The 20,667-nt window shown below is 37.9% G+C and overlaps 1 protein-coding gene across 1 annotated transcript in view; it reads right to left on the bottom strand.

Annotated features, from left to right (window-relative positions):
- Nucleotides 1-13,173: 13,173 nt before the first annotated feature.
- Nucleotides 13,174-20,667, bottom strand: part of MRPL39 (mitochondrial ribosomal protein L39) — a 328,194-nt gene continuing 320,700 nt past the window's right edge. Inside the window, exon 10 of the mRNA XM_053706005.1 lies at nucleotides 13,174-13,296. Coding sequence (XP_053561980.1) covers nucleotides 13,255-13,296 — 42 coding nt within the window. The 3' untranslated portion in view covers nucleotides 13,174-13,254. The remainder of the gene's footprint in view (nucleotides 13,297-20,667) is intronic.

Genomic DNA, 20,667 nt, shown 5'->3' with positions numbered 1-20,667 from the left:
TGGGCCTGTGGCTTTCTCCTGAGCCACTGGAGGGCTCTGTAAGTATCACTCCCATGAGTTCTAGATCCTGAACACATAGACAAACTAAGCCCAGGCCTTGTGAAAAAGGTGCAATCTGCCTCTTACCAGAAAATGATGGGGGTCGGGGCCGTACCTTCATGCTGACTTGGTACCAGTGGAAGACTTCTTTGACAGCTTATAGTTGTTCCAAGAAAACTTCCTGGAACTTCTGGAATAAAAATGATTAGAAGGCCTGCTTTTTTCCTTTGATCTTTTATCCAGAGTGAAAAAGGATCCTTTACCTCCAGACACTGTAGAAATAATAGTGTCGAGACCAGGACCAACTAAAATGTATACTTGAAAAAGAAGAGACAAAAGCCTGGTCTTAGAAAGAAAGTCTGCTGACCATGATTTCAGCTCTGCTAGTCAAAACAGACAGCACCAGGTTCTTGTCGTTAATTCTAATCATCCCTAGAATCATCTGATAAAACAACCACAGAGTAGAGGCCGCTGTCACACAGGCTATACTAACAGCTGGTCTGAATAAGTAACTTGCTTTCTGAAAAGTCTTCATGTGAAAGGACTCTAATTTCCGACCAATGGGATCTTTGAGTGAGGTACTATCCTCTAATGCAGAGCTTTCCAAACTTTTGGCGACACACTTTTTAGACCTAAATCATTTTGTGACACAGTAATTCAGTTGTACTAGCAAACAAGAGGTTAAACTAACTTGTTTTAAGAGATACGGACACATAAATAAATGATATAATAACGAAATGTATTTACAAGTAACAGTAAGTATGTGCAAGAATTAAAAAAAAGTTTAATAACACCAATAGCTACTTATTATTTTAATGTGATGTATGAGGTTGATGGGATGAACACAATTTCTGAATATTTGGTGGAATATTAGATAAAGACACTCGCATTTCATCATCAAGCATTTTTAAGCTTCACCTTTCTATCCATATATCAAGAGCAGGAGCAGCAATGCACTACTGGGAGCTAGCTGCAAAAAAAAAAACACTGACTTCAGCTCAGCGTTTAAGCTGCCACCCTCAGAGCTTGGTGAGTCCGACTGACTACTGCCCGCGCTGCAAACACACTGCTGTCCCACTCACTGACTACACATGCAGTCACGAGCCGATTGAGGAGTCTACACATGCAGTCAGGAGCCAATGTGCCGCCAAAGCCGCCAATGGGAATAGTTTCAGTTCCCACTGAGCTGCGACAATAGGTTAAGATGATCTGTGACCCCCTAGGTATCAACCATGTGATATGCGTAGCAGGCAGGCGGAAAGTCAGAAACCCAAAAAAATTGTTAAAAAACATTTAAATTTAAAAAAATTTGTGCTGAAGCAGGGACACACCTACACACTGCTGCCGGCACACTAGTGTGTCCCGACACACAGTTTGGAAAGCACTGCTCTAATGGAATAGTAATGCCAAGGTGGAAATAGCTCCGTCTATTCCTAGCTTAGGAATAGACTCCCAAAATTTTAAGATAGAAGATGGTAACAGAAGCATCTTCTTAAATTTGTAAGCTGAGTTAAAAGGAATACTTTGCCTTGACCCCTCCTTGGTAATTGTCTCAGTTATTGCATCAAGTACTGACAAAACCTTAGGAAATTTAGAATCAGGTTTTAAAATGCAATCCAATTGCTTAACTGACTTTCCCTCAGCCATCTTAGGATCCCAGCATACACAAAACTTCCTTTTCAATATATAAAGGAGTTCCAGCTTTTTTATGAAGGTTTTTGTTACACAAAATTAAAGTTTTCCTACAAGTATAAAGAACAGCAAACTGACATTTGCCAATGATATAACTGAAGTAGGACTACAGCTGAGGCATTATTTAGACACAGACAACCCTAGAAACAAAACAAAGTCAAAATTTAAAACTTTCATGATTTAGAAAGAAGGTGCAATTTAATAAAAAAATGTTTACTTATATCATCACATTTACATTGCTCTCGTATTACCTTTTGATGAAATTAAAGGGACATGAAACACACATTTCTTTCATGTAATTAGCAAGAGTCCATGAGCTAGTGACGTATGGGATATACATTCCTACCAGGAGGGGCAAAGTTTCCCAAACCTCAAAATGCCTATAAATACACCCCTCACCACACCCACAAATCAGTTTTTACAAACTTTGCCTCCCATGGAGGTGGTGAAGTAAGTTTGTGCTAGATTCTATGTTGATATGCGCTTTGCAGCAGGCTGGAGCCCAGTTTTCCTCTCAGAGTGCAGTGAATGTCAGAGGGATGTGAAGAGAGTATTGCCTATTTGAATACAATGGTCTTCCTCTAGGGGATCTATTTCATAGGTTCTCTGTTATCGGTCGTAGAGATGTCTTCTCCTACCTCCCTTTTCAGATCGACGATATACTCTTATATACCATTACCTCTACTGATTCTCGTTTCAGTACTGGTTTGGCTATCTACTATATGTAGATGAGTGTCTTAGGGTAAGTAAGTCTTATTTTATTATGACACTCAAAGCTATGGTTGGGCACTTTATATGTAAAGTTCTAAATATAAGTCTTTAAACTTATATTTGCCATGATTCAGGATAATCAGTATTCCTTATTTCAGACAGTCAGTTTCATTATTTGGGAAAATGCATATGAATAATATTTTTTTCTTACCGCTGTTAGGCTCGCGGGGGCTGAAAATGCTACAATTTATTGTGTCATTCTTGGCGTGGACTTTTTTGGCGCAAAAATTGTCATTTCCGGTGCCCTAATTGACGCTGGAAGTTTGTTCGTGGTTCCGTCATTTTTTGACGTATTTGTGTTCAGGCGTTTTTTGCGCCAAAAATGTGGGTCGGCGTCACAGGATGTGGCGACATACTTGGCGCCAAAAAATATGGGCGTTGTACTTGGCGCTTATAATGTGGGCGTCATTCTTGGCGCCAAAAAATGTGGGCGTCATTCTTGTCTCCACCTTTTTTTCACATTATTTCAGTCTCATTTTTCATTGCTTCTGGTTGCTAGAGGCTTGTTCATTTGGCATTTTTTTTCCCATTCCTGAAACTGTCATTTAAAGAATTTGATAATTTTGCTTTATATGTTGTTTTTTCTATTACATATTGCAAGATGTCTCAACCTGACCCTGGATCAGAATCTACTTCTGGAAAGACGCTGCCTGATACTGGTTCTACCAAAGTTAAGTGCATCTGTTGTAAACTTTTGGTAACTGTTCCTCCGGCTGTAGTTTGTGACTGTAACTGTCATGATAAACTTTCTAATGCAGATTGTGTTTCCATTAGTAATAATCCATTACCTGTTGTTGTTCCTTCAACATCTAATGTTCAGGATGTCCCTGTTAATATAAAAGATTTTGTTTCTAAATCTATTAGGAAGGCTCTGTCTGTTATTCCTCCTTCCAGTAAACGTAAAAGGTCTTTTAAAACTTCTCATATTTCAGATGAATTTTTAAGTGACTGCCATCATTCTGACTTATCTGTTTCTGATGAGGATCTATCTGGTTCTGAAGATTCTGCCTCAGATATCGACACTGATAAATCTTCATATTTATTTAAGATGGAGTTTATTCGTTCTTTACTTAAAGAAGTGTTAATTGCATTAGATATGGAGGAGTCTAGTCCTGTTGATACTAAATCTACTAAGCGTTTAAATTCGGTTTTCAAACCTCATGTAGTTATTCCAGAAGTTTTTCCAGTTCCTGATGCTATTGCAGAAGTAATTTCTAGGGCATGGAATAGTCTGGGTACTTCATTTACTCCTTCTCCAAGGTTTAAGAAATTGTACCCTGTGCCATCTGATGGGCAAAGTTGATGGGGGTATCTCTACTCTTGCTAAATGTACTACTATTCCTACGGCGGATAGTACTTCCTTTAAGGATCCTTTAGATAGGAAGATTGAATCCTTTCTAAGGAGAGCTTATTTATGTTCAGGTAATCTTCTTAGGCCTGCTATTTCTTTGGCTGATGTTGCTGCAGCTTCCACTTTCTGGTTGGAGGCTTTAGCGCAACAAGTGTCAGACCATAATGCTTATAGCATTGTTAAACTTCTTCAACATGCTAATAACTTTATTTGTGATGCCATTTTTTATATCATTAGAATTGATGTCAGGTATATGTCTTTAGCTATTTTAGCTAGAAGAGCTTTATGGCTTAAATCTTGGAATGCAGATATGACTTCTAAGTCAACTTTGCTTTCTCTTTCTTTCCAAGATAATAAATTATTTGGTTCACAGTTGGATTCTATTATTTCAACTGTTACTGGGGGGAAAGGAACCTTTTTGCCTCAGGACAAAAAATCTAAAGGTAAATACAGGGCTGCAAATCGTTTTCGTTCCTTTCGTCAAAATAAGGAACAGAAGCCTGACCCTTCCCCTAAAGGAACAAACCTTCTCCAGTCTGGAATAAATCCAAGCCTTTTAGAAAGTCAAAACCAGCTCCCAAGTCCACATGAAGGTGCGGCCCTCATTCCAGCACAGCTGGTAGGGGGCAGGTTACGATTTTTCAAAGATATTTGGATAAATTCGATTCACAGTCTTTGGATTCAGAACATTGTTTCACAAGGGTACAGAATAGGTTTCAAGAAAAGGCCACCTGTGAGAAGATTTTTTTTCTCTCACATTCCAGTAAACCCAGTGAAGGCTCAGGCATTTCTGAAATGTGTTTCAGACCTAGAGTTGGCTGGGGTAATTATGCCAGTTCCAGTTCTGGAACGGGGTCTGGGGTTTTACTCAAATCTATTCATTGTACCAAAGAAGGAGAATTCCTTCAGACCAGTTCTGGATCTAAAAATATTGAATCATTATGTAAGGGTACCAACATTCAAAATGGTGACTATAAGGACTATTCTGCCTTTTGTTCAGCAAGGGCATTATATGTCTACAATAGACTTACAGGATGCATATCTTCATATTCCAATTCATCCAGATCACTATCAGTTCCTGAGATTCTCTTTTCTAGACAAGCATTACCAGTTTGTTGCCCTTCCGTTTCGCCTAGCAACAGCTCCAAGGATCTTTTCAAAGGTTCTCGGTTCCCTTCTCTCTGTAATCAGAGAACAGGGTATTGCGGTATTTCCTTATTTGGACGATATCTTGGTACTTGCTCAGTCTTTACATTCTACAGAATCTCATACGAATCAACTTGTGTCGTTTCTTCAAAAACATGGTTGGAGGATCAATTTACCAAAGAGTTCATTGATTCCTCAGACAAAGGTAACCTTTTTGGGCTTTCTAATAGATTCAGTGTCCATGACTTTGTCTTTAACAGAAAAGAGACGTCTGAAGTTGGTTTCAGCTTGTCGAAACCTTCAGTCTCAGTCGTTCCCTTCGGTAGCTTTGTGCATGGAAATTCTAGGTCTCATGACTGCTGCATCGGACGCAATCCCCTTTGCTCGTTTTCACATGAGACCTCTTCAGCTTTGTATGCTGAACCAGTGGTGCAGGGATTATACAAAGATATCACAAATAATATCCTTAAATCCCAATGTTCGATCTTCTCTAACTTGGTGGTTGAATCACCGTTGTCTAATTCAAGGGGCCTCTTTTGTTCGTCCAACCTGAACTGTAATCTCAACAGATGCGAGTCTTTCAGGTTGGGGAGCTGTATGGGGATCTCTGACAGCGCAGGGGGTTTGGGAATCTCAGGAGGCGAGATTACCAATCAACATTTTGGAACTCCATGCGATTTTCAGAGCTCTTCAGTTCTGGCCTCTTCTGAAGAGAGAATCGTTCATTTGTTTTCAGACAATGTCACAACCGTGGCGTATGTCAATCATCAAGGTGGGACTCACAGTCCTCAAGCTATGAAAGAAGTATCTCGGATACTTGTATGGGCGGAATCCAGCTCCTGTCTAATTTCTGCGGTTCATATCCCAGGTGTAGACAATTGGGAAGCGGATTATCTCAGTCGCCAGACGTTACATCCGGGCGAATGGTCTCTTCACCCAGAGGTATTTCTTCAGATTGTTCAAATCTGGGGACTTCCAGAAATAGATCTAATGGCCTCTCATCTAAACAAGAAACTTCCCAGGTATCTGTCCAGATCCAGGGATCCTCAAGCGGAAGCAGTGGACGCGTTGTCGCTTCCTTGGAATTATCATCCTGCCTATATCTTTCCGCCTCTAGTTCTTCTTCCAAAAGTGATTTCCAAAATTCTAATGGAACGTTCGTTTGTAATGCTGGTGGCTCCAGCATGGCCTCACAGGTTTTGGTATGCAGATCTCATTCGGATGGTTAGTTGCCAACCTTGGACACTTCCGTTAAGACCAGACCTTCTATCTCAAGGCCAATTTTCCATCAGGATCTCAAATCATTAAATTTGAAGGTATGGAAATTGAACGCTTGATTCTTAGTCATAGAGGTTTCTCTGACTCAGTAATTAATACAGGCTCGTAAATCTGTGTCTAGGAAGATTTATTATCGAGTCTGGAAGACTTACATTTCTTGGTGTTCTTCTCATAAATTCTCCTAGCATTCTTTTAGAATTCCTAGAATTTTACAGTTTCTTCAGGATGGTTTGGATAAAGGTTTGTCTGCAAGTTCTTTGAAAGGACAAATCTCTGCTCTTTTTCACAGAAAGATTGCTAATCTTCCTGATAGTCATTGTTTTGTACAGGCTTTGGTTCGTATCAAACCTGTCATTAAGTCAATTTCTCCTCCTTGGAGTCTTAATTTGGTTCTGAGGGCTTTACAGGCTCCTCCGTTTGAACCTATACATTCTCTGGATATTAAATTACTTTCTTGGAAAGTTTTGTTCCTTTTGGCCATCTCTTCTGCTAGAAGAGTTTCTGAGTTATCTGCTCTTTCATGTGAATCTCCTTTTCTGATTTTTCATCAGGATAAGGCAGTATTGCGGACTTCATTTAAATTTTTACCTAAGGTTGTGAATTCTAACAACATTAGTAGAGAGATTGTTGTCCCTTCATTGTGTCCTAATCCTAAGAATTCTATGGAGAAATCTTTACATTCTTTGGATGTAGTAAGAGCGTTAAAATATTATGTTGAAGCTACTAGGTTTTAGAAAGACTTCTAGTCTATTTGTTATCTTTTCTGGTTCCAGGAAAGATCAGAAGGCTTCTGCTATTTCCTTGGCATCTTGGTTAAAGTCCTTGATTCATCATGCTTATGTAGAGTCGGGTAAGTCCCCGCCTCAAAGGATTACGGCTCATTCTACTAGGTCAGTTTCTACTTCCTGGGCTTTTAGGAATGAAGCTTCTGTTGATCAAATTTGCAAAGCAGCAACTTGGTCTTCTTTGCATACTTTTACTAAATTCTACCATTTTTATGTTTTTTCTTCTTCTGAAGCAGTTTTTGGTAGAAAAGTACTTCAGGTCAGCTGTTTCAGTTTGATTCTTCTGCTTATAATTTCAGTTTTTTTCATTATAAGATTAAAACTTTTGATTTGGGTTGTGGATTATTTTTTCAGCGGAATTAGCTGTCTTTATTTTATCCCTCCCTCTCTAGTGACTCTTGCGTGGAAGTTCCACATCTTGGGTATCTGCTATCCCATACGTCACTAGCTCATGGACTCTTGCTAATTACATGAAAGAAAACATAATTTATGTAAGAACTTACCTGATAAATTCATTTCTTTCATATTAGCAAGAGTCCATGAGACCCACCCTTTTTGTGGTGGTTATGATTTTTTTGTATAAAGCACAATTATTCCAATTCCTTATTTTTTGATGCTTTCGCTCCTTTCTTATCACCCCACTTCTTGGCTATTCGTTAAACTGAATTGTGGGTGTGGTGAGGGGTGTATTTATAGGCATTTTGAGGTTTGGGAAACTTTGCCCCTCCTGGTAGGAATGTATATCCCATACGTCACTAGCTCATGGACTCTTGCTAATATGAAAGAAATTAATTTATCAGGTAAGTTCTTACATAAATTATGTTTTTTTCCTTCCAGATTCAGATAGAACATACAATTTCAAACAAAGTTCCAATTTACTTATATTTTCAAATTTGTTTCATTCTCTTGGAATCCTTTATAGAAGGTGCAGAAATGCACTACTGGGAGATAACTGAACACATCAGTAAACCAACGACAAGAGGCATATTTGTGCAGCCACCAATCAGCAGCTAGATTCCAGCTAATGAGCCCACCTATGTATCCTTTTCCACAAAGGACAGCAGGAGAATAAAGCAAATTAAATAATAGAAGTAATTTGGAAAGTTGTTTAATATTGTATGCTCTATCTGAATCATAAAAGAAAATGTTGGGGTTTCATTTCCCTTTAAAGGGACAGTCTACCCCAGAATTTTTATTGTTTTAAAAGATAGATAATCCCTTTATTACCCATTTCCCAGTTTTGCATAACTAACACATTTATAATAATATACTTTTAACCTCTGTGATTATCTTGTATCTAAACCTCTGCAAACTGCCTCTTTTTTCAGTTCTTTTGACAGACATGCAGTCTAGCCAATCAGTGCCTGCTCCCAGATTACTTCACGTGCACGAGCGCAGTGTTATCTATATGAAATATGTGAACTAACACCCTCTAGTGGTGAAAAACTGTTAAAATGCAATCTGAAAGAGGGGGCCTTCAAGGTCTAAGAAATTAGCATATGAACCTCCTAGGTTAAGCTTTCAACTAAGAATACCAAGAGAACAAAGCAAAATTGGTGATAAAAGTAAATTGGAAAATTGTTTAAAATTACATGCTCTATCTGAATCATAAAAGTTTATTTTGGCCTAGACTGTCCCTTTAAACTTTTTTCCTTAAGAGCATACTCAGGTAGGCTCCGGAATGTTTATATGGCTTTAGCACTATATGTTTGACAGTGTTGCATATATTGTTGCAACTGCCATATAGTGCTCTACAGATGTGCACTAAGCCTACCTTGGTATACTCTCCTAAAAAAGAAGCTTAGTTTTAACAATACAACACTAGCTAATTTCAAGTGGCTTTAACAATGCTATAATCAAACTTAGCTTCAGGCCAGGAACATGAAATTGTCTCCCAAAGTATATGTCACCTGTGTTTGCAGCAAAGCAATGACAATGTTAACCCCTTAAGGACACGGCCATTTTTCAATTTCTTTCCCTTAAGGACCAGGGCTATTTTTACATTTCTGCGGTGTTTGTGTTTAGCTGTAATTTTCCTCTTACTCGTTTACTGTACCCACACATATTATATACCGTTTTTCTCGCCACTAAATGGACTTTCTAAAGATACCATAATTTTCATCATATCTTATAATTTACTATTAAAAATATTATAAAATATGAGGAAAAAATGGAAAAAACACACACTTTTTCTAACTTTGACCCCCAAAATCTGTTACACATCTACAACCACCAAAAAACAACCATGCTAAATAGTTTCTAAAATTTGTCCTGAGTTTAGAAATACCCAATGTTTACATCTTCTTTGCTTTTTTTGCAAGTTATAGGGCCATAAATACAAGTAGCACTTTGCTATTTCAAAACCACTTTTTTTCAAAATGAGCGCTAGTTACATTGGAACCCTGATATCTGTCGGGAATACCTAAATATCCCTTGACATGTATATATTTTTTTTTAGAAGACACCCCAAAGTATTGATCTAGGCCCATTTTGGTATATTTCATGCCACCATTTCACCGCCAAATGCGATCAAATAAAAAAAAATGTTAACTTTTTCACAAACTTTAGGTTTCTCACAGAAATTATTTACAAACAACTTGTGCAATTATGGCATAAATGGTTGTAAGTGCTTCTCTGGGATCCCCTTTGTTCAGAAATAGCAGACTTATATGGCTTTGGCGTGGCTTTTTGGTAATTAGAAGGCTGCTAAATGCCACTGCGCGCCACGCGTGTTTCATGCCCAGCAGTGAGGGGTTAATTAGGGAGCATGTAGGGAGCTTGTAGAGTTAATTTTAGCTTTAGTGTAGTGTAGTAGACAACCCAAAGTATTGATCTAGGCCCATTTTAGTAAATTTAATGCCACCATTTCACCGCCAAATGCGATCAAATTTAAAAAAAACGTAATTTTTTTTCGCAATTTTAGGTTTCTCACTGAAATTATTTACAAACAGCTTGTGCAATTATGGCACAAATGGTTGTAAATGCTTCTCTGGTATCCCCTTTGTTCAGAAATAGCAGACATATATGGCTTTGGCAATGCTTTTTGGTAATTAGAAGGCTGCTAAATGCCGCTGCACATCACACGTGTATTATGGCTAGCAGTGAAGGGGTTAATTAGGGATCTTGTAGGGAGCTTGCAGGGTTAATTTTAGCTTTAGTGTAGAGATCAGCCTCCCACCTGACACATCAGACCCACTGATCCCTCCCAAACAGCTCTCTTCCCTCCCCCACCCCACAATTGTCCCCGCCATCTTAAGTACTGGCAGAAAGTCTGCCAGTACTAAAATAAAAGGTATCTTTTTTTTTTGGAGCATATTTACATATGCTGCTGTGTAGGATCCCTCTTAGCCCCAAACCTCCCTGATCCCCCCCCAAACAGCTCTCTAACCCTCCCCCTCTACATTATTGGGAGCCATCTTGGGTACTGGCAGCTGTCTGCCAGTACCCAGTTTACAAAAAAAATGTATATTTTTTATTTTTTCCCCACTTTTCTGTAGTGTAGCTTCCCCCCCCCCAAGACTAAACCCCCACCCCCTCCCAGATCCCTTCGATTAACATATTTATCCCCCCTCTCTCCCTCTAAATAGAAACCACTGTTCCATAGTGTAATGGTTCCCACCCGCTCCCTCCCCGTGCACGCACGCGCCCGCTTCCCCTGTGCACGCGCGCGCGTCCGTGCGCGCCCCCCAGCAATCCCGCCCACCGGTAAGCCATCGATCGCTACCCACCCACCTCCCACGTCTGCTCCCACCCACCAACGATCGCGGCATCGATGTCCGGTGCAGAGAGGGCCACAGAGTGGCTCTCTCTGCATCGGATGGGGAAAAATGTTATTGCAGTGATGCCTCGATATCGAGGCATCACTACAATAACCGGAAAGTGGCTGGAAACGATCAGGATCGCTTCCAGCCGCTTTCAACCCCAACGTCGTACAGGGTACGTCGCTGGTCTTTAAAGACCAGTTTGTGCAAGACGTACCCTGTACGACGCGTGTCGTTAAGGGGTTAAACATATAATGCTCATCACGCTTCAAAGTCTACTGCTCATGAAAAGGAGCTTTGATTCAACAAATGATATGAAGAGAAATAAGTCATTTTAATAACAGGAGATTGGAAAGTGGTTTTTGTTTTTATTTTATGGGCCATTGTAGTGGGAAAATGATAAAACACTATGGGCTAGATTACAAGTGGAGCTCTAATTTATTGTGCGTGCCTGCAAACAGGCAAATTCACCCGTTTACAGGCGCGCAATAAATAATTTTTTTAAATTTGCCCCAACTGTAGCATTTTTTTTTTTACAAAAAATAACTGCACTAGACAGTTTTTTGGGGCTAAAGTTGGCGGCTATGGGGTGTTTGAAAAGAAACGGCACTGAAAAGTGCCTTTACATTGCGGTCTATGGGAACCGTGTGTTCCCTGTAAATATATAGGTATATGCTTATATGTGTATATACACATATTAACACAAAATATATAGGTATATGCTTATATTTGTCTATACACATATTAACACTTAAATATATATGTATATGTTTATATGTGTAGACACATATTAACACTTAAATATATAGGTATATGCTTATATGTGTATATACACATATTAACACTTAAATATATATGTATATGCTTATATGTGTATATACACATATTAACACTTATATAGGTATATGCTTATATGTGTATATACACATATTAACACTTAAATATATAGGTATATATTTATATACATATATTTATAATCTGCTGCCCATCGCCGCGCAACTTATGCCCTTCGCTGTGCTAGTTCTCATGCCGTGTCTGACAGCATAGGAACGAGGGTCCCATTGGTGCCTATGGAAGTGTGCTTTCGTAAGCGCAATGCTTCCGTGAAATGCAAACACGAGGTCTCATTTGCATTGCACCTCACATGTAATACCAGCGCACATTTGCGTGCACTGGTTTTACTAAGTTTAGGGCAAATATCGCTTTTGCAGAAGCGATATTTTGCGCTCAACATGTAATCTGGCCCTAAAATGCCCCTTCAAATTCCACACTGTATCTAAAACATAAACATTTATTTTTGATTTCCATGCCCCTATATTATGTTGAGGGTGCTCTAATAACCTTCAATTTTGGTGGGGATAATACAGGCTAAATCTACTATTTCAAATGCCAATATAAGGGCAAAGGAAATACCTGTAAACAATTTAATACACTCCAGCAGGTAAAGTGGATCATTGGAAACAAATTAAAGAGGAGAACATTTTTGAGTAAACTGTCCCTTTAAGGAAACCAATTCTTTAAATGTATTAATATTCACTGCTCGTTGTTTATATTTCAGTTTTACTTTGACATCAAATCGACAGCGCGAAAGTAAAAAAAATGGTTACTTTTAAAAACAAATGACAGGTTGCTGACTAAAACGGATGCAGTACTGTCATTATCTTATCCCTTAGGCATAGATTCTCATTTTATGAATTCTAAGCCTTGCTTTGATGTCACAGGTCACCAATATATAGGCACAGATTTACTATGCCAAATAATGCCTTCCATTATGTGCACTCTCCAGTGTTTAAGGCAAATATCTAAAGTAAGGTCTAGAATATTTATACAGTTATCTTCAAAGGAACTCATAGGATTTTACTGAAAACTGTACATTTTCATCAATTTTGGATATTAAAAAACTAAAAATATAATGCAAGCCCCACTAATTTAGATGAAGGAAGACAAAAGTCAAAATGAACCTCTCTTTGTTCAGACAGAACATGCTTCCTTAAGAGACTTTTTATTTTACTTCTATTACCAAAATGTATATCCTTTATTGAAAAGCATACTTGGGTAGGCTCAAGAGCGGCAATGTACTACTGTGAGTTAGCTGGTAAATGATGGCTACACACATATGCCTCTTGTGATTGGCTTACCAGATGAGTGCAGCTAGGGCCTAGTAGCGCATTGGTGTTTTAGACCGGACTTTATCTATCTGTTTAACTCTTTGCAGGTGTTAAACATACAGTTATATTTAAGGAATAAAGCAATAATAAAATGCATCATAGCATATTCTTTTTCTACTTTCATGTCCTTTTAAAATGTACATCAATATAAAAAAGGGTTTTAACTACATTAATTGACGACATAGGCACAAAATAATGTTTATTATTCAGAATAACATACAAAAAAAAGAAGAAAAACTCAAACAGGAAAGCAGGAGTCTGGATTATGCTGCCAGATCTGGTTCCTGATTTTGTTCCTCCGTGACCTGTAGGAAAAAAAATGAACACATTTAGCAGCCTAAAATGATAAACGCATAACATATTCCTGTCGTCAACTGTGCTAACTCCCTGCCAAAGACTAGCGATGAGTTGTACAACACACAAGGGGCTTATTGCTAGATAAAGATGACAAAACTTGGCTACTATCTAAATGGGATTATGAATGTGCAGCCCGTGAGTCCAATTATGCTGAACAGTTTTTGCATTTTTACCAAACTCTTTAAAAAAAACTTAAATAAAAAGTTTATAGATCACTTAGAACATCATCTATTTCTGGAATTATTTTTAATAACTGGATGAGGTAGACAGGAAACCTAAAGCATGTAACAACATAAATTAAGGAAACATAAATCTAAAACGTTTTTATATTGCATGAAGGAGTGATTCAGTTAAAGGGACAGTGTACTGTAAAATTGGGTTCTCTTAATGTGCTTCCGGTGACTTAATCCAGCTACTGAGTATAAAAAGTTGAGGGGAATAGTTCCTTTAGGTTTATTTTTGTATATACAATAGCCTTTTTGCTCATTAAAGCCACAATCCATTGAACTTGCAGGGAGAGCAGACCTCCTTATTGTAGCTTCCTCTTTTTACACAAAGGCATTTGAATCGTAAAGGACCAGTAAATACAGTACATTTGCATAATCAACAAATGCATGATAAAAAGACAACGTAATAGCACTTAGGGGGATATTTATCAAAGCTTCAACTGATAATACGCTTGAATCCCAGGTCGAATTTGACGCGAGATTGATCCGCCGTAGTTAACAAACCATCAAGATCGTCAAAACGTGTGATGTAATATACGCTTCCTTGATCTCAATCCGACGCAGATTGATGCTTACGTCATCCCATATGTTTCGAATTCACATTCAACTCTATTTGAACCTTTTCCCAATTTATCAAACATTCAACAGGTACGCTCGCGTCTATTCCGACACAGCTGATGAAAAATAAGAGAAATGTGCTTGTTCATGGACAGTAATGAAATGGTATAAAGTTGGAAAAAAATGAATATCCGCAACATCGATGACTCTTATTTATCAACAGTCCGATGCTCATCGCGCCGTACTTGACGCACGTGTTTTTGACTGAATTTTTGATAAATAAGGGCATCGTATGCAGATCCGCAGCAGCGATACCTGGCACCGAGATTGACGGTTTGATAAATATCCCCCTTAATCTGAGCTTCACATGAGTAGTAGATGTTTTCTGACAATTTTAAAAGTGATGTCTATTTCCACTCCTCATGTGACAGCCATCAGCCAATCACAAATGCATATATATATATATATATATATATATATATATATATATATATATATATATATATATATATATATATATATATATATATATTCTGTGAATTCTTGCACATGCTCAGTAGGAGCTGGAGACTCAAAAATTGTAAATATAAAAAGACTGCACATTTTATTAATGGTAGTAAATTGGAAAGTTGTTTAAAATTGCATGCTCTATCTGAATCATGAAAGTTTAATTTTGACTTGAGTGTTCCTTTAATGGGAATTAAACCCCAATTTTTTCATTTCATCATTCAGATACATCATGCAATTTTATGCAACTTTCTAATTTACTCCTATTATAAATTTTTCTTCGTTCTCTTGTTATTATTATTTGAAAAAGCCAGAATGTAAGCACAGGAGCCGGCCGATTTTTGGTTCAGCATCTGGGTAGCGCTTGCTGATTGGTGGCTACATTTAACCAGCAAGCACTACCCAGATGCTGAACCAAAAATTGTTTTTTAAAATAAAGATAAAACAAATACAAAAATTATAATAGGAGAAAATTAGAAAGTTGCTTAAAATTGCATGCTCTACCAGAATAACGAAAGAAAACTTTGGGTTTTGTGTCCCTTTAAAGGGCCACTAAACCCAAAATCTTTCTTTCATGATTCAGATAGAGAATAGAAATTTAAACAACATTACAATTTACTTCCATTATTTCTTTTGCTTCATTTTTTTAAATATCCTTAGTTGAAGAAAAAGCAATGCACATGGTGAGCCAATCACACGATGCTTCTATGTGCAGCAACCAATCAGCAGCTAGTGAGCATATCTAGATATGCTTTTGATCAAAGAATACCAAGAGAATAAAACAAATTAGATAATATAAGTACATTAGAAAGATGTTTAAAATTGCATTCTCTTTCTAAATCATAAAAGAAAAAATGTGGCTGGCATGTCCCTTTAAGTCTGGCCATATACACAAATGCCAATATTTTGTGAGAGTGATTGAAAATTAACATTTTAGTATCTATATTTCCTACCCACACTGGTAGTGTAATGTTTTCTGCTGCTTCTTGTTCATTTAGCTTTTCTAAAGCCAATTTTCTTGTACTGAAATTTTCAGTATAGATGGTGGATTTCACATGCAAAGGCAGCTATTTCAAATGATAAAATAAAGGAGCTAGTAGTAAACAATTTAATACACTCCAGAAAGTAAAACTGGGTACTTGCGAACACATTAAAAGGGTTAACAAGTTACAGTGCACTGTCCCTTTTTGTGTACAGTATACATACATACATATATATAAAAACAAAGATAGCGAGTATGCCCCCCAAAACCGGGATATAAAATAATATGAAATGAAATAAAACAAATAAAATGAAGAAAATAGCACTGGAATTGCAGGGTATTAGCCCCTATAGCAATGCACTTACTTCTAATTACCTCAATCAATATGAGGTAAGTAGCCGCTATAAGATGATAACGCACAGCTCCCACCAGTCCAGTCTCCACACTACTCAATGCATTCAGACAATAGAGGATTCAGGGTGTTCAGTATGCCGTGCTGCTCCTGAGGTATGGAAGTACAGTGAGGCCCCGGTTTACGCACGACTCGGTATACGAAATTTCGGTTTACGAAATCGAAATTTGAAGAAAATTTGACTCGGTTTACGAATTTTTTTCGCAATACGAAACAAAATGCCGGTCAAAATGCCGGTTTGCCCCCCTCGGTTTACGAATATTTTTCGCAATACGAAACCAGTGGCCCCTGTGCCCCCTGCATACTCAAGTATGATTGAATTAATGAAGTTTGGGTACCAGTGTAGAGGTGTTGGAGAGGTTTTGGAGCCATTTTGCAGCAAGTTGTTGAGCCTTTTGAGCCATTTGCAGCAAGTTGTTAAGCCTTTTGGAGCCATTTGCAGCAAGTTGTGGAGCCTTTTGGAGACATTGGAGCCATTTGCAGCAAGTTGTTAAGCCTTTTGGAGCCTTTTGGAGCCTTTTTTGGACACTTTACTTGAATTTTTTCGGACCTCCGGAACGCATTAATTGATTTTCAATGCATTCCTATGGGAAACCGTGTTTCGGTTTACGAATTTTTCGCAATACGAAACGACCCGGAGAACGAATTAAATTCGTAAACCGAGGCCTCACTGTATATACTTCCACTGCACTAATGCCTCTCACGATGTAGAGTGTATATGTAAAAACAAAGATAAGATTCCTTTTGAATACAGGGCGTTTTTTTCTCCCATGGATTCAGTACGTCCCTAAAACTATTCATCAACCAGACCTTATTTTCTATCATAAACTGCAGTTTGCCCATAACAAAACAAAAAAAACACCATGTATTTAAAAGGAATTGTATCTTTGTTTCTTTCATGTAATTAGCAAGAGTCCATAAGGTAGTGACGTATGGGATATACAATACTACTAGGAGGGGCAAAGCTTCCCAAACCTCAAAATGCCTATAAATACACCCCTCACCACACCCACAATTCAGTTTTACAAACTTTGCCTCCCTATGGAGGTGGTGAAGTAAGTTTGTGCTTGATTTGTACGTTGATATGCGCTTCTCAGCATGTTGAAGCCCGATTCCTCTCAGAGTACAGTGAATGTCAGCGGGATGTGAAGGGAGTATCACCTATTGAATTCTATGGTTTTCCTCGCAGGAAATCTTTTCATAGGTTCTCTGTTATCGGTCGTAGAGATTCATCTCCTACCTCCCTTATTCAGATCGACGATATACTCTCATATTCCATTACCTCTACTGATAACTGTTTCGGCTATCTGCTATATGTGGATGGGTGTCTTCAGGTAAGTATGTTTTCATTACTTAAGACGCAAATTCATCCTTTCCGGTGTCTTAGTTGACGCCAGGTTTCCTTACACAAGGTTGTGTCTGACATGACGCGAGTTGCGTCATTTTTGGATGTTGTTAGCGCCAAAATTTTTTATTTTATATTGTGCGTCATACTTGCCGCCAAATAATTTATTTATTTAAACCCCACTTCCAATATGCCTCTTGCTCTTTTTTATGCTCAGAGGGCTATGCCGTTTGCATTTTTTTCCAATTGGAAGTATATACTTCCATACCTCAGGAGCAGCACGGCAGACTGAACACCCTGAATTCCCTATTGTCTGAATATATTGAGTAGTGTGGAGAATTGTGGGAGCTGTGCATTATCTTATAGCGGCTACTTACCTCATATTGATTGAGGTTATTGGAAGTGCATTGCTATAGGGGCTAAAACCCCGCAATTCCAGTGCTATTTTATTCATTTTATTTGTTTTATTTTATTTCACATTATTTTATTTCCCGGTTTTGGGGCGCAGACTCGCTATCTTTGTTTTTATTTGTTTTCCTTGGTGAAGTTGTTGGGAATCTTCACAACACATTTGTCTCTGCTGACCTAATCTCTGGAAATTAACTTTATGAACTCAGTACATCATACTCAGACATATATGTGATCTCCTATTGTGTTATACATTTATGTAGGTACTGATTTGTGTATCCTTAAAGTGACATACACTGTTTTGAATGTTACAGCGCGGTTAACATTGTCTTGTTTTTTATATATATATTCCATAAATACCATAAGTAAATATAAGCCTAGTAAAATCTGTTTTTCTAGAAGGCAAACATTTTAATATTTTCAAATAAACTTGTTAAAATGTAAAAAGAAAAAAAAAATTATATACTTTTATTATTATTTTATACATCTTGCTTAGCATTCAATTATCCCAACAAAAACATATTCATTTGATTAAACAATGAACAGCGGTCTAAAGATGTCAAAAACAGATTTCAGAGGAATCCAAGGGTTCAATTTCAGTTCAATCATTGTTTAGTGACTGCATTAATGACTCAGCAAATTGATTTACACTCCTTACAAACAGTGGGTAAAGCAGAGGTAACAGAATTATTAATTCTACCTCCTAGAACAGATGTCCAACCTTTTCAAATGAAAGGCCACATAGGAATTTCTCTTTCACTTGTAAACATGGTGAACACATTATGAGTTGCAACTAGAGGTGGTGTACTTGCTTTGAGATTTAATATGGGTAATCCACTGTGGCCACAAGTCTATGATTGGACCATAACATAGTAGAACAACGAGCAACTGTAGTCTCATTAAAATGATTTTAGGTCATAAACGGAAATTGTACTTAAACTTTGACTCTGCTTTAATGTGTTCCCAGTGATCTATTTTACCTGCCGGGGCACAACAAATTTATAAATAGCACCTTTACTTTTATGATGTTATTTTAAATAGCTGTGTTTACTTGTTGAAACCACTATCTATACTGAAAATATGAATGTGCCATTTTGGTAGCCCTCCATAGCACAGATTGCAGTTTTTTTTTATCCTTCTGGATATATGGCCTCCGGAATTGCTGACAAAACTCAAGATGAAGCCTAACTAATGATCTGTAAAGTGGCATAAGAACCTTGCTATTTCTGCTGCAATTACCTCTATAAATACACCCAAGCAATCTACTGGCCTTACTCGCTGCAATACTACATTGTTTACTACATTTTAAATCATCTGAAAACAATATTTATGCTTACCTGATAAATTTCTTTCCTTCTGGGCACAACGTCCACAACGTCATTCCAATTACTAATGGGATATTTAACTCCTGGCCAGCAGGAGGTGGCAAAGAGCACCCCAGCAAAGCTGTTAAGTGTAACTTCCCTTAGCCACAATCTCCAGTCATTTATCCAAAGGAAAATGGAAAAAGATGAAACACAAGGGTATAGAGGTGCCTGAGGTTTACTAAAAAAAACCTGCCATATTAAAAATTAAAAATAAGGCGGGGTTGTGGACTCTCTATGCCCGGAAAAAAAGAAATTCATCAGGTAAGCATACATTTTGATTTCTTTCCTATGGCATGTCATTCTAATTGTGAGGACACGGAATGAAAAGGGAGGGAGAACAAGGCAGGAGGACCTAAACAGAAGGCACCACCGCTTGAAGAACCTTTCTCCCAAAATAAGCCCCAGCCAAGGCAAAAGTATCAAATTTGTAGAATTTGGAAAAAGTATGCAAAGAGGACCATGTTGCCGCCTTGCAAATCTGTTCCACAGAAGCTTAATTTTTGAAAGTCCAAGATGAGGAGACAGCCCTAGTGGATTGAGCCGTAATTCTCTCAGGAGGCAGCTGTCCAGCTGTCTCGTAAGCTAAACAAATAATACTTCTTAAAGGGACACTGAACCCAATTTTTTTCTTTCGTGATTCAGATAGAGCATGAAATTTTAAGCAACTTTCTAATTTACTCCTATCATCAAATTGTATTCATTCTCTTGGTATATTTATTTGAAATGCAAGAATGTAAGTTTAGATGCCAGCTCATTTTTGGTGAACAATCTGGGTTGTTCTTGCTGATTTGTGGATAACTACATCCACCAATAAAAAGTGCTGTTCAGAGTTCTGAATCAATAAAAAAGCTTAGATGCCTTCTTTTTCAAATAAAGATAGCAAGAGAACAAAGAAAAATTGATAATAGGAGTACATTAGAAAGTTGCTTAAAATTGCATGCTCTATCTGAATCCCGAAAGAAACAATTTGGATTCAGTGTCCCTTTAACCAGCGGGAAAGGGTAGAAGAAGTGGCCTTCTGCCTCTTCCGCTTTCCAGAGAAAACCACAAAAAGGGCAGAAGATTGTCGAAAATCTTTATGAAGGTAAAATTTAGTGCATGCACAACATCCAGGTTATGCATAAGACGTTCCTTATGGGAAGAAGGAATAGGACAAAAAGAAGGAACAACAATTTCCTGATTAATGTTTCTATCCGACACCACTTTAGGGAGAAAACCCAATTTAGTACGAAGGACAGCCTTATCCTCAAGAATATAGGGTAAGGGGAATCACACTGCAGAGTCGAAGGCTCAGAAACTCTGCGAGAAGAAGAAAAAGCAAGGAGAAACAAAACCTTCCAAGATAACAATTTAATATCAACAGAATGCATTGGCTCAAACGGAGCCTGCTGCAAAACTTTAAGAACGAGGTTAAGGCTCCAAAGAGGAGCAACAGGCTTAAATACAGGCCTGATTCTGACCAGGACCTGGTCCAGGAGAAACCCTTAGATTCGCACCAATAAAGGTATTTACG

This window comes from Bombina bombina, chromosome 3, assembly GCF_027579735.1.
Source record: "Bombina bombina isolate aBomBom1 chromosome 3, aBomBom1.pri, whole genome shotgun sequence".
Lineage (NCBI taxonomy): Eukaryota > Metazoa > Chordata > Amphibia > Anura > Bombinatoridae > Bombina > Bombina bombina.
This window is presented reverse-complemented; position numbering and strand designations above follow the sequence as displayed.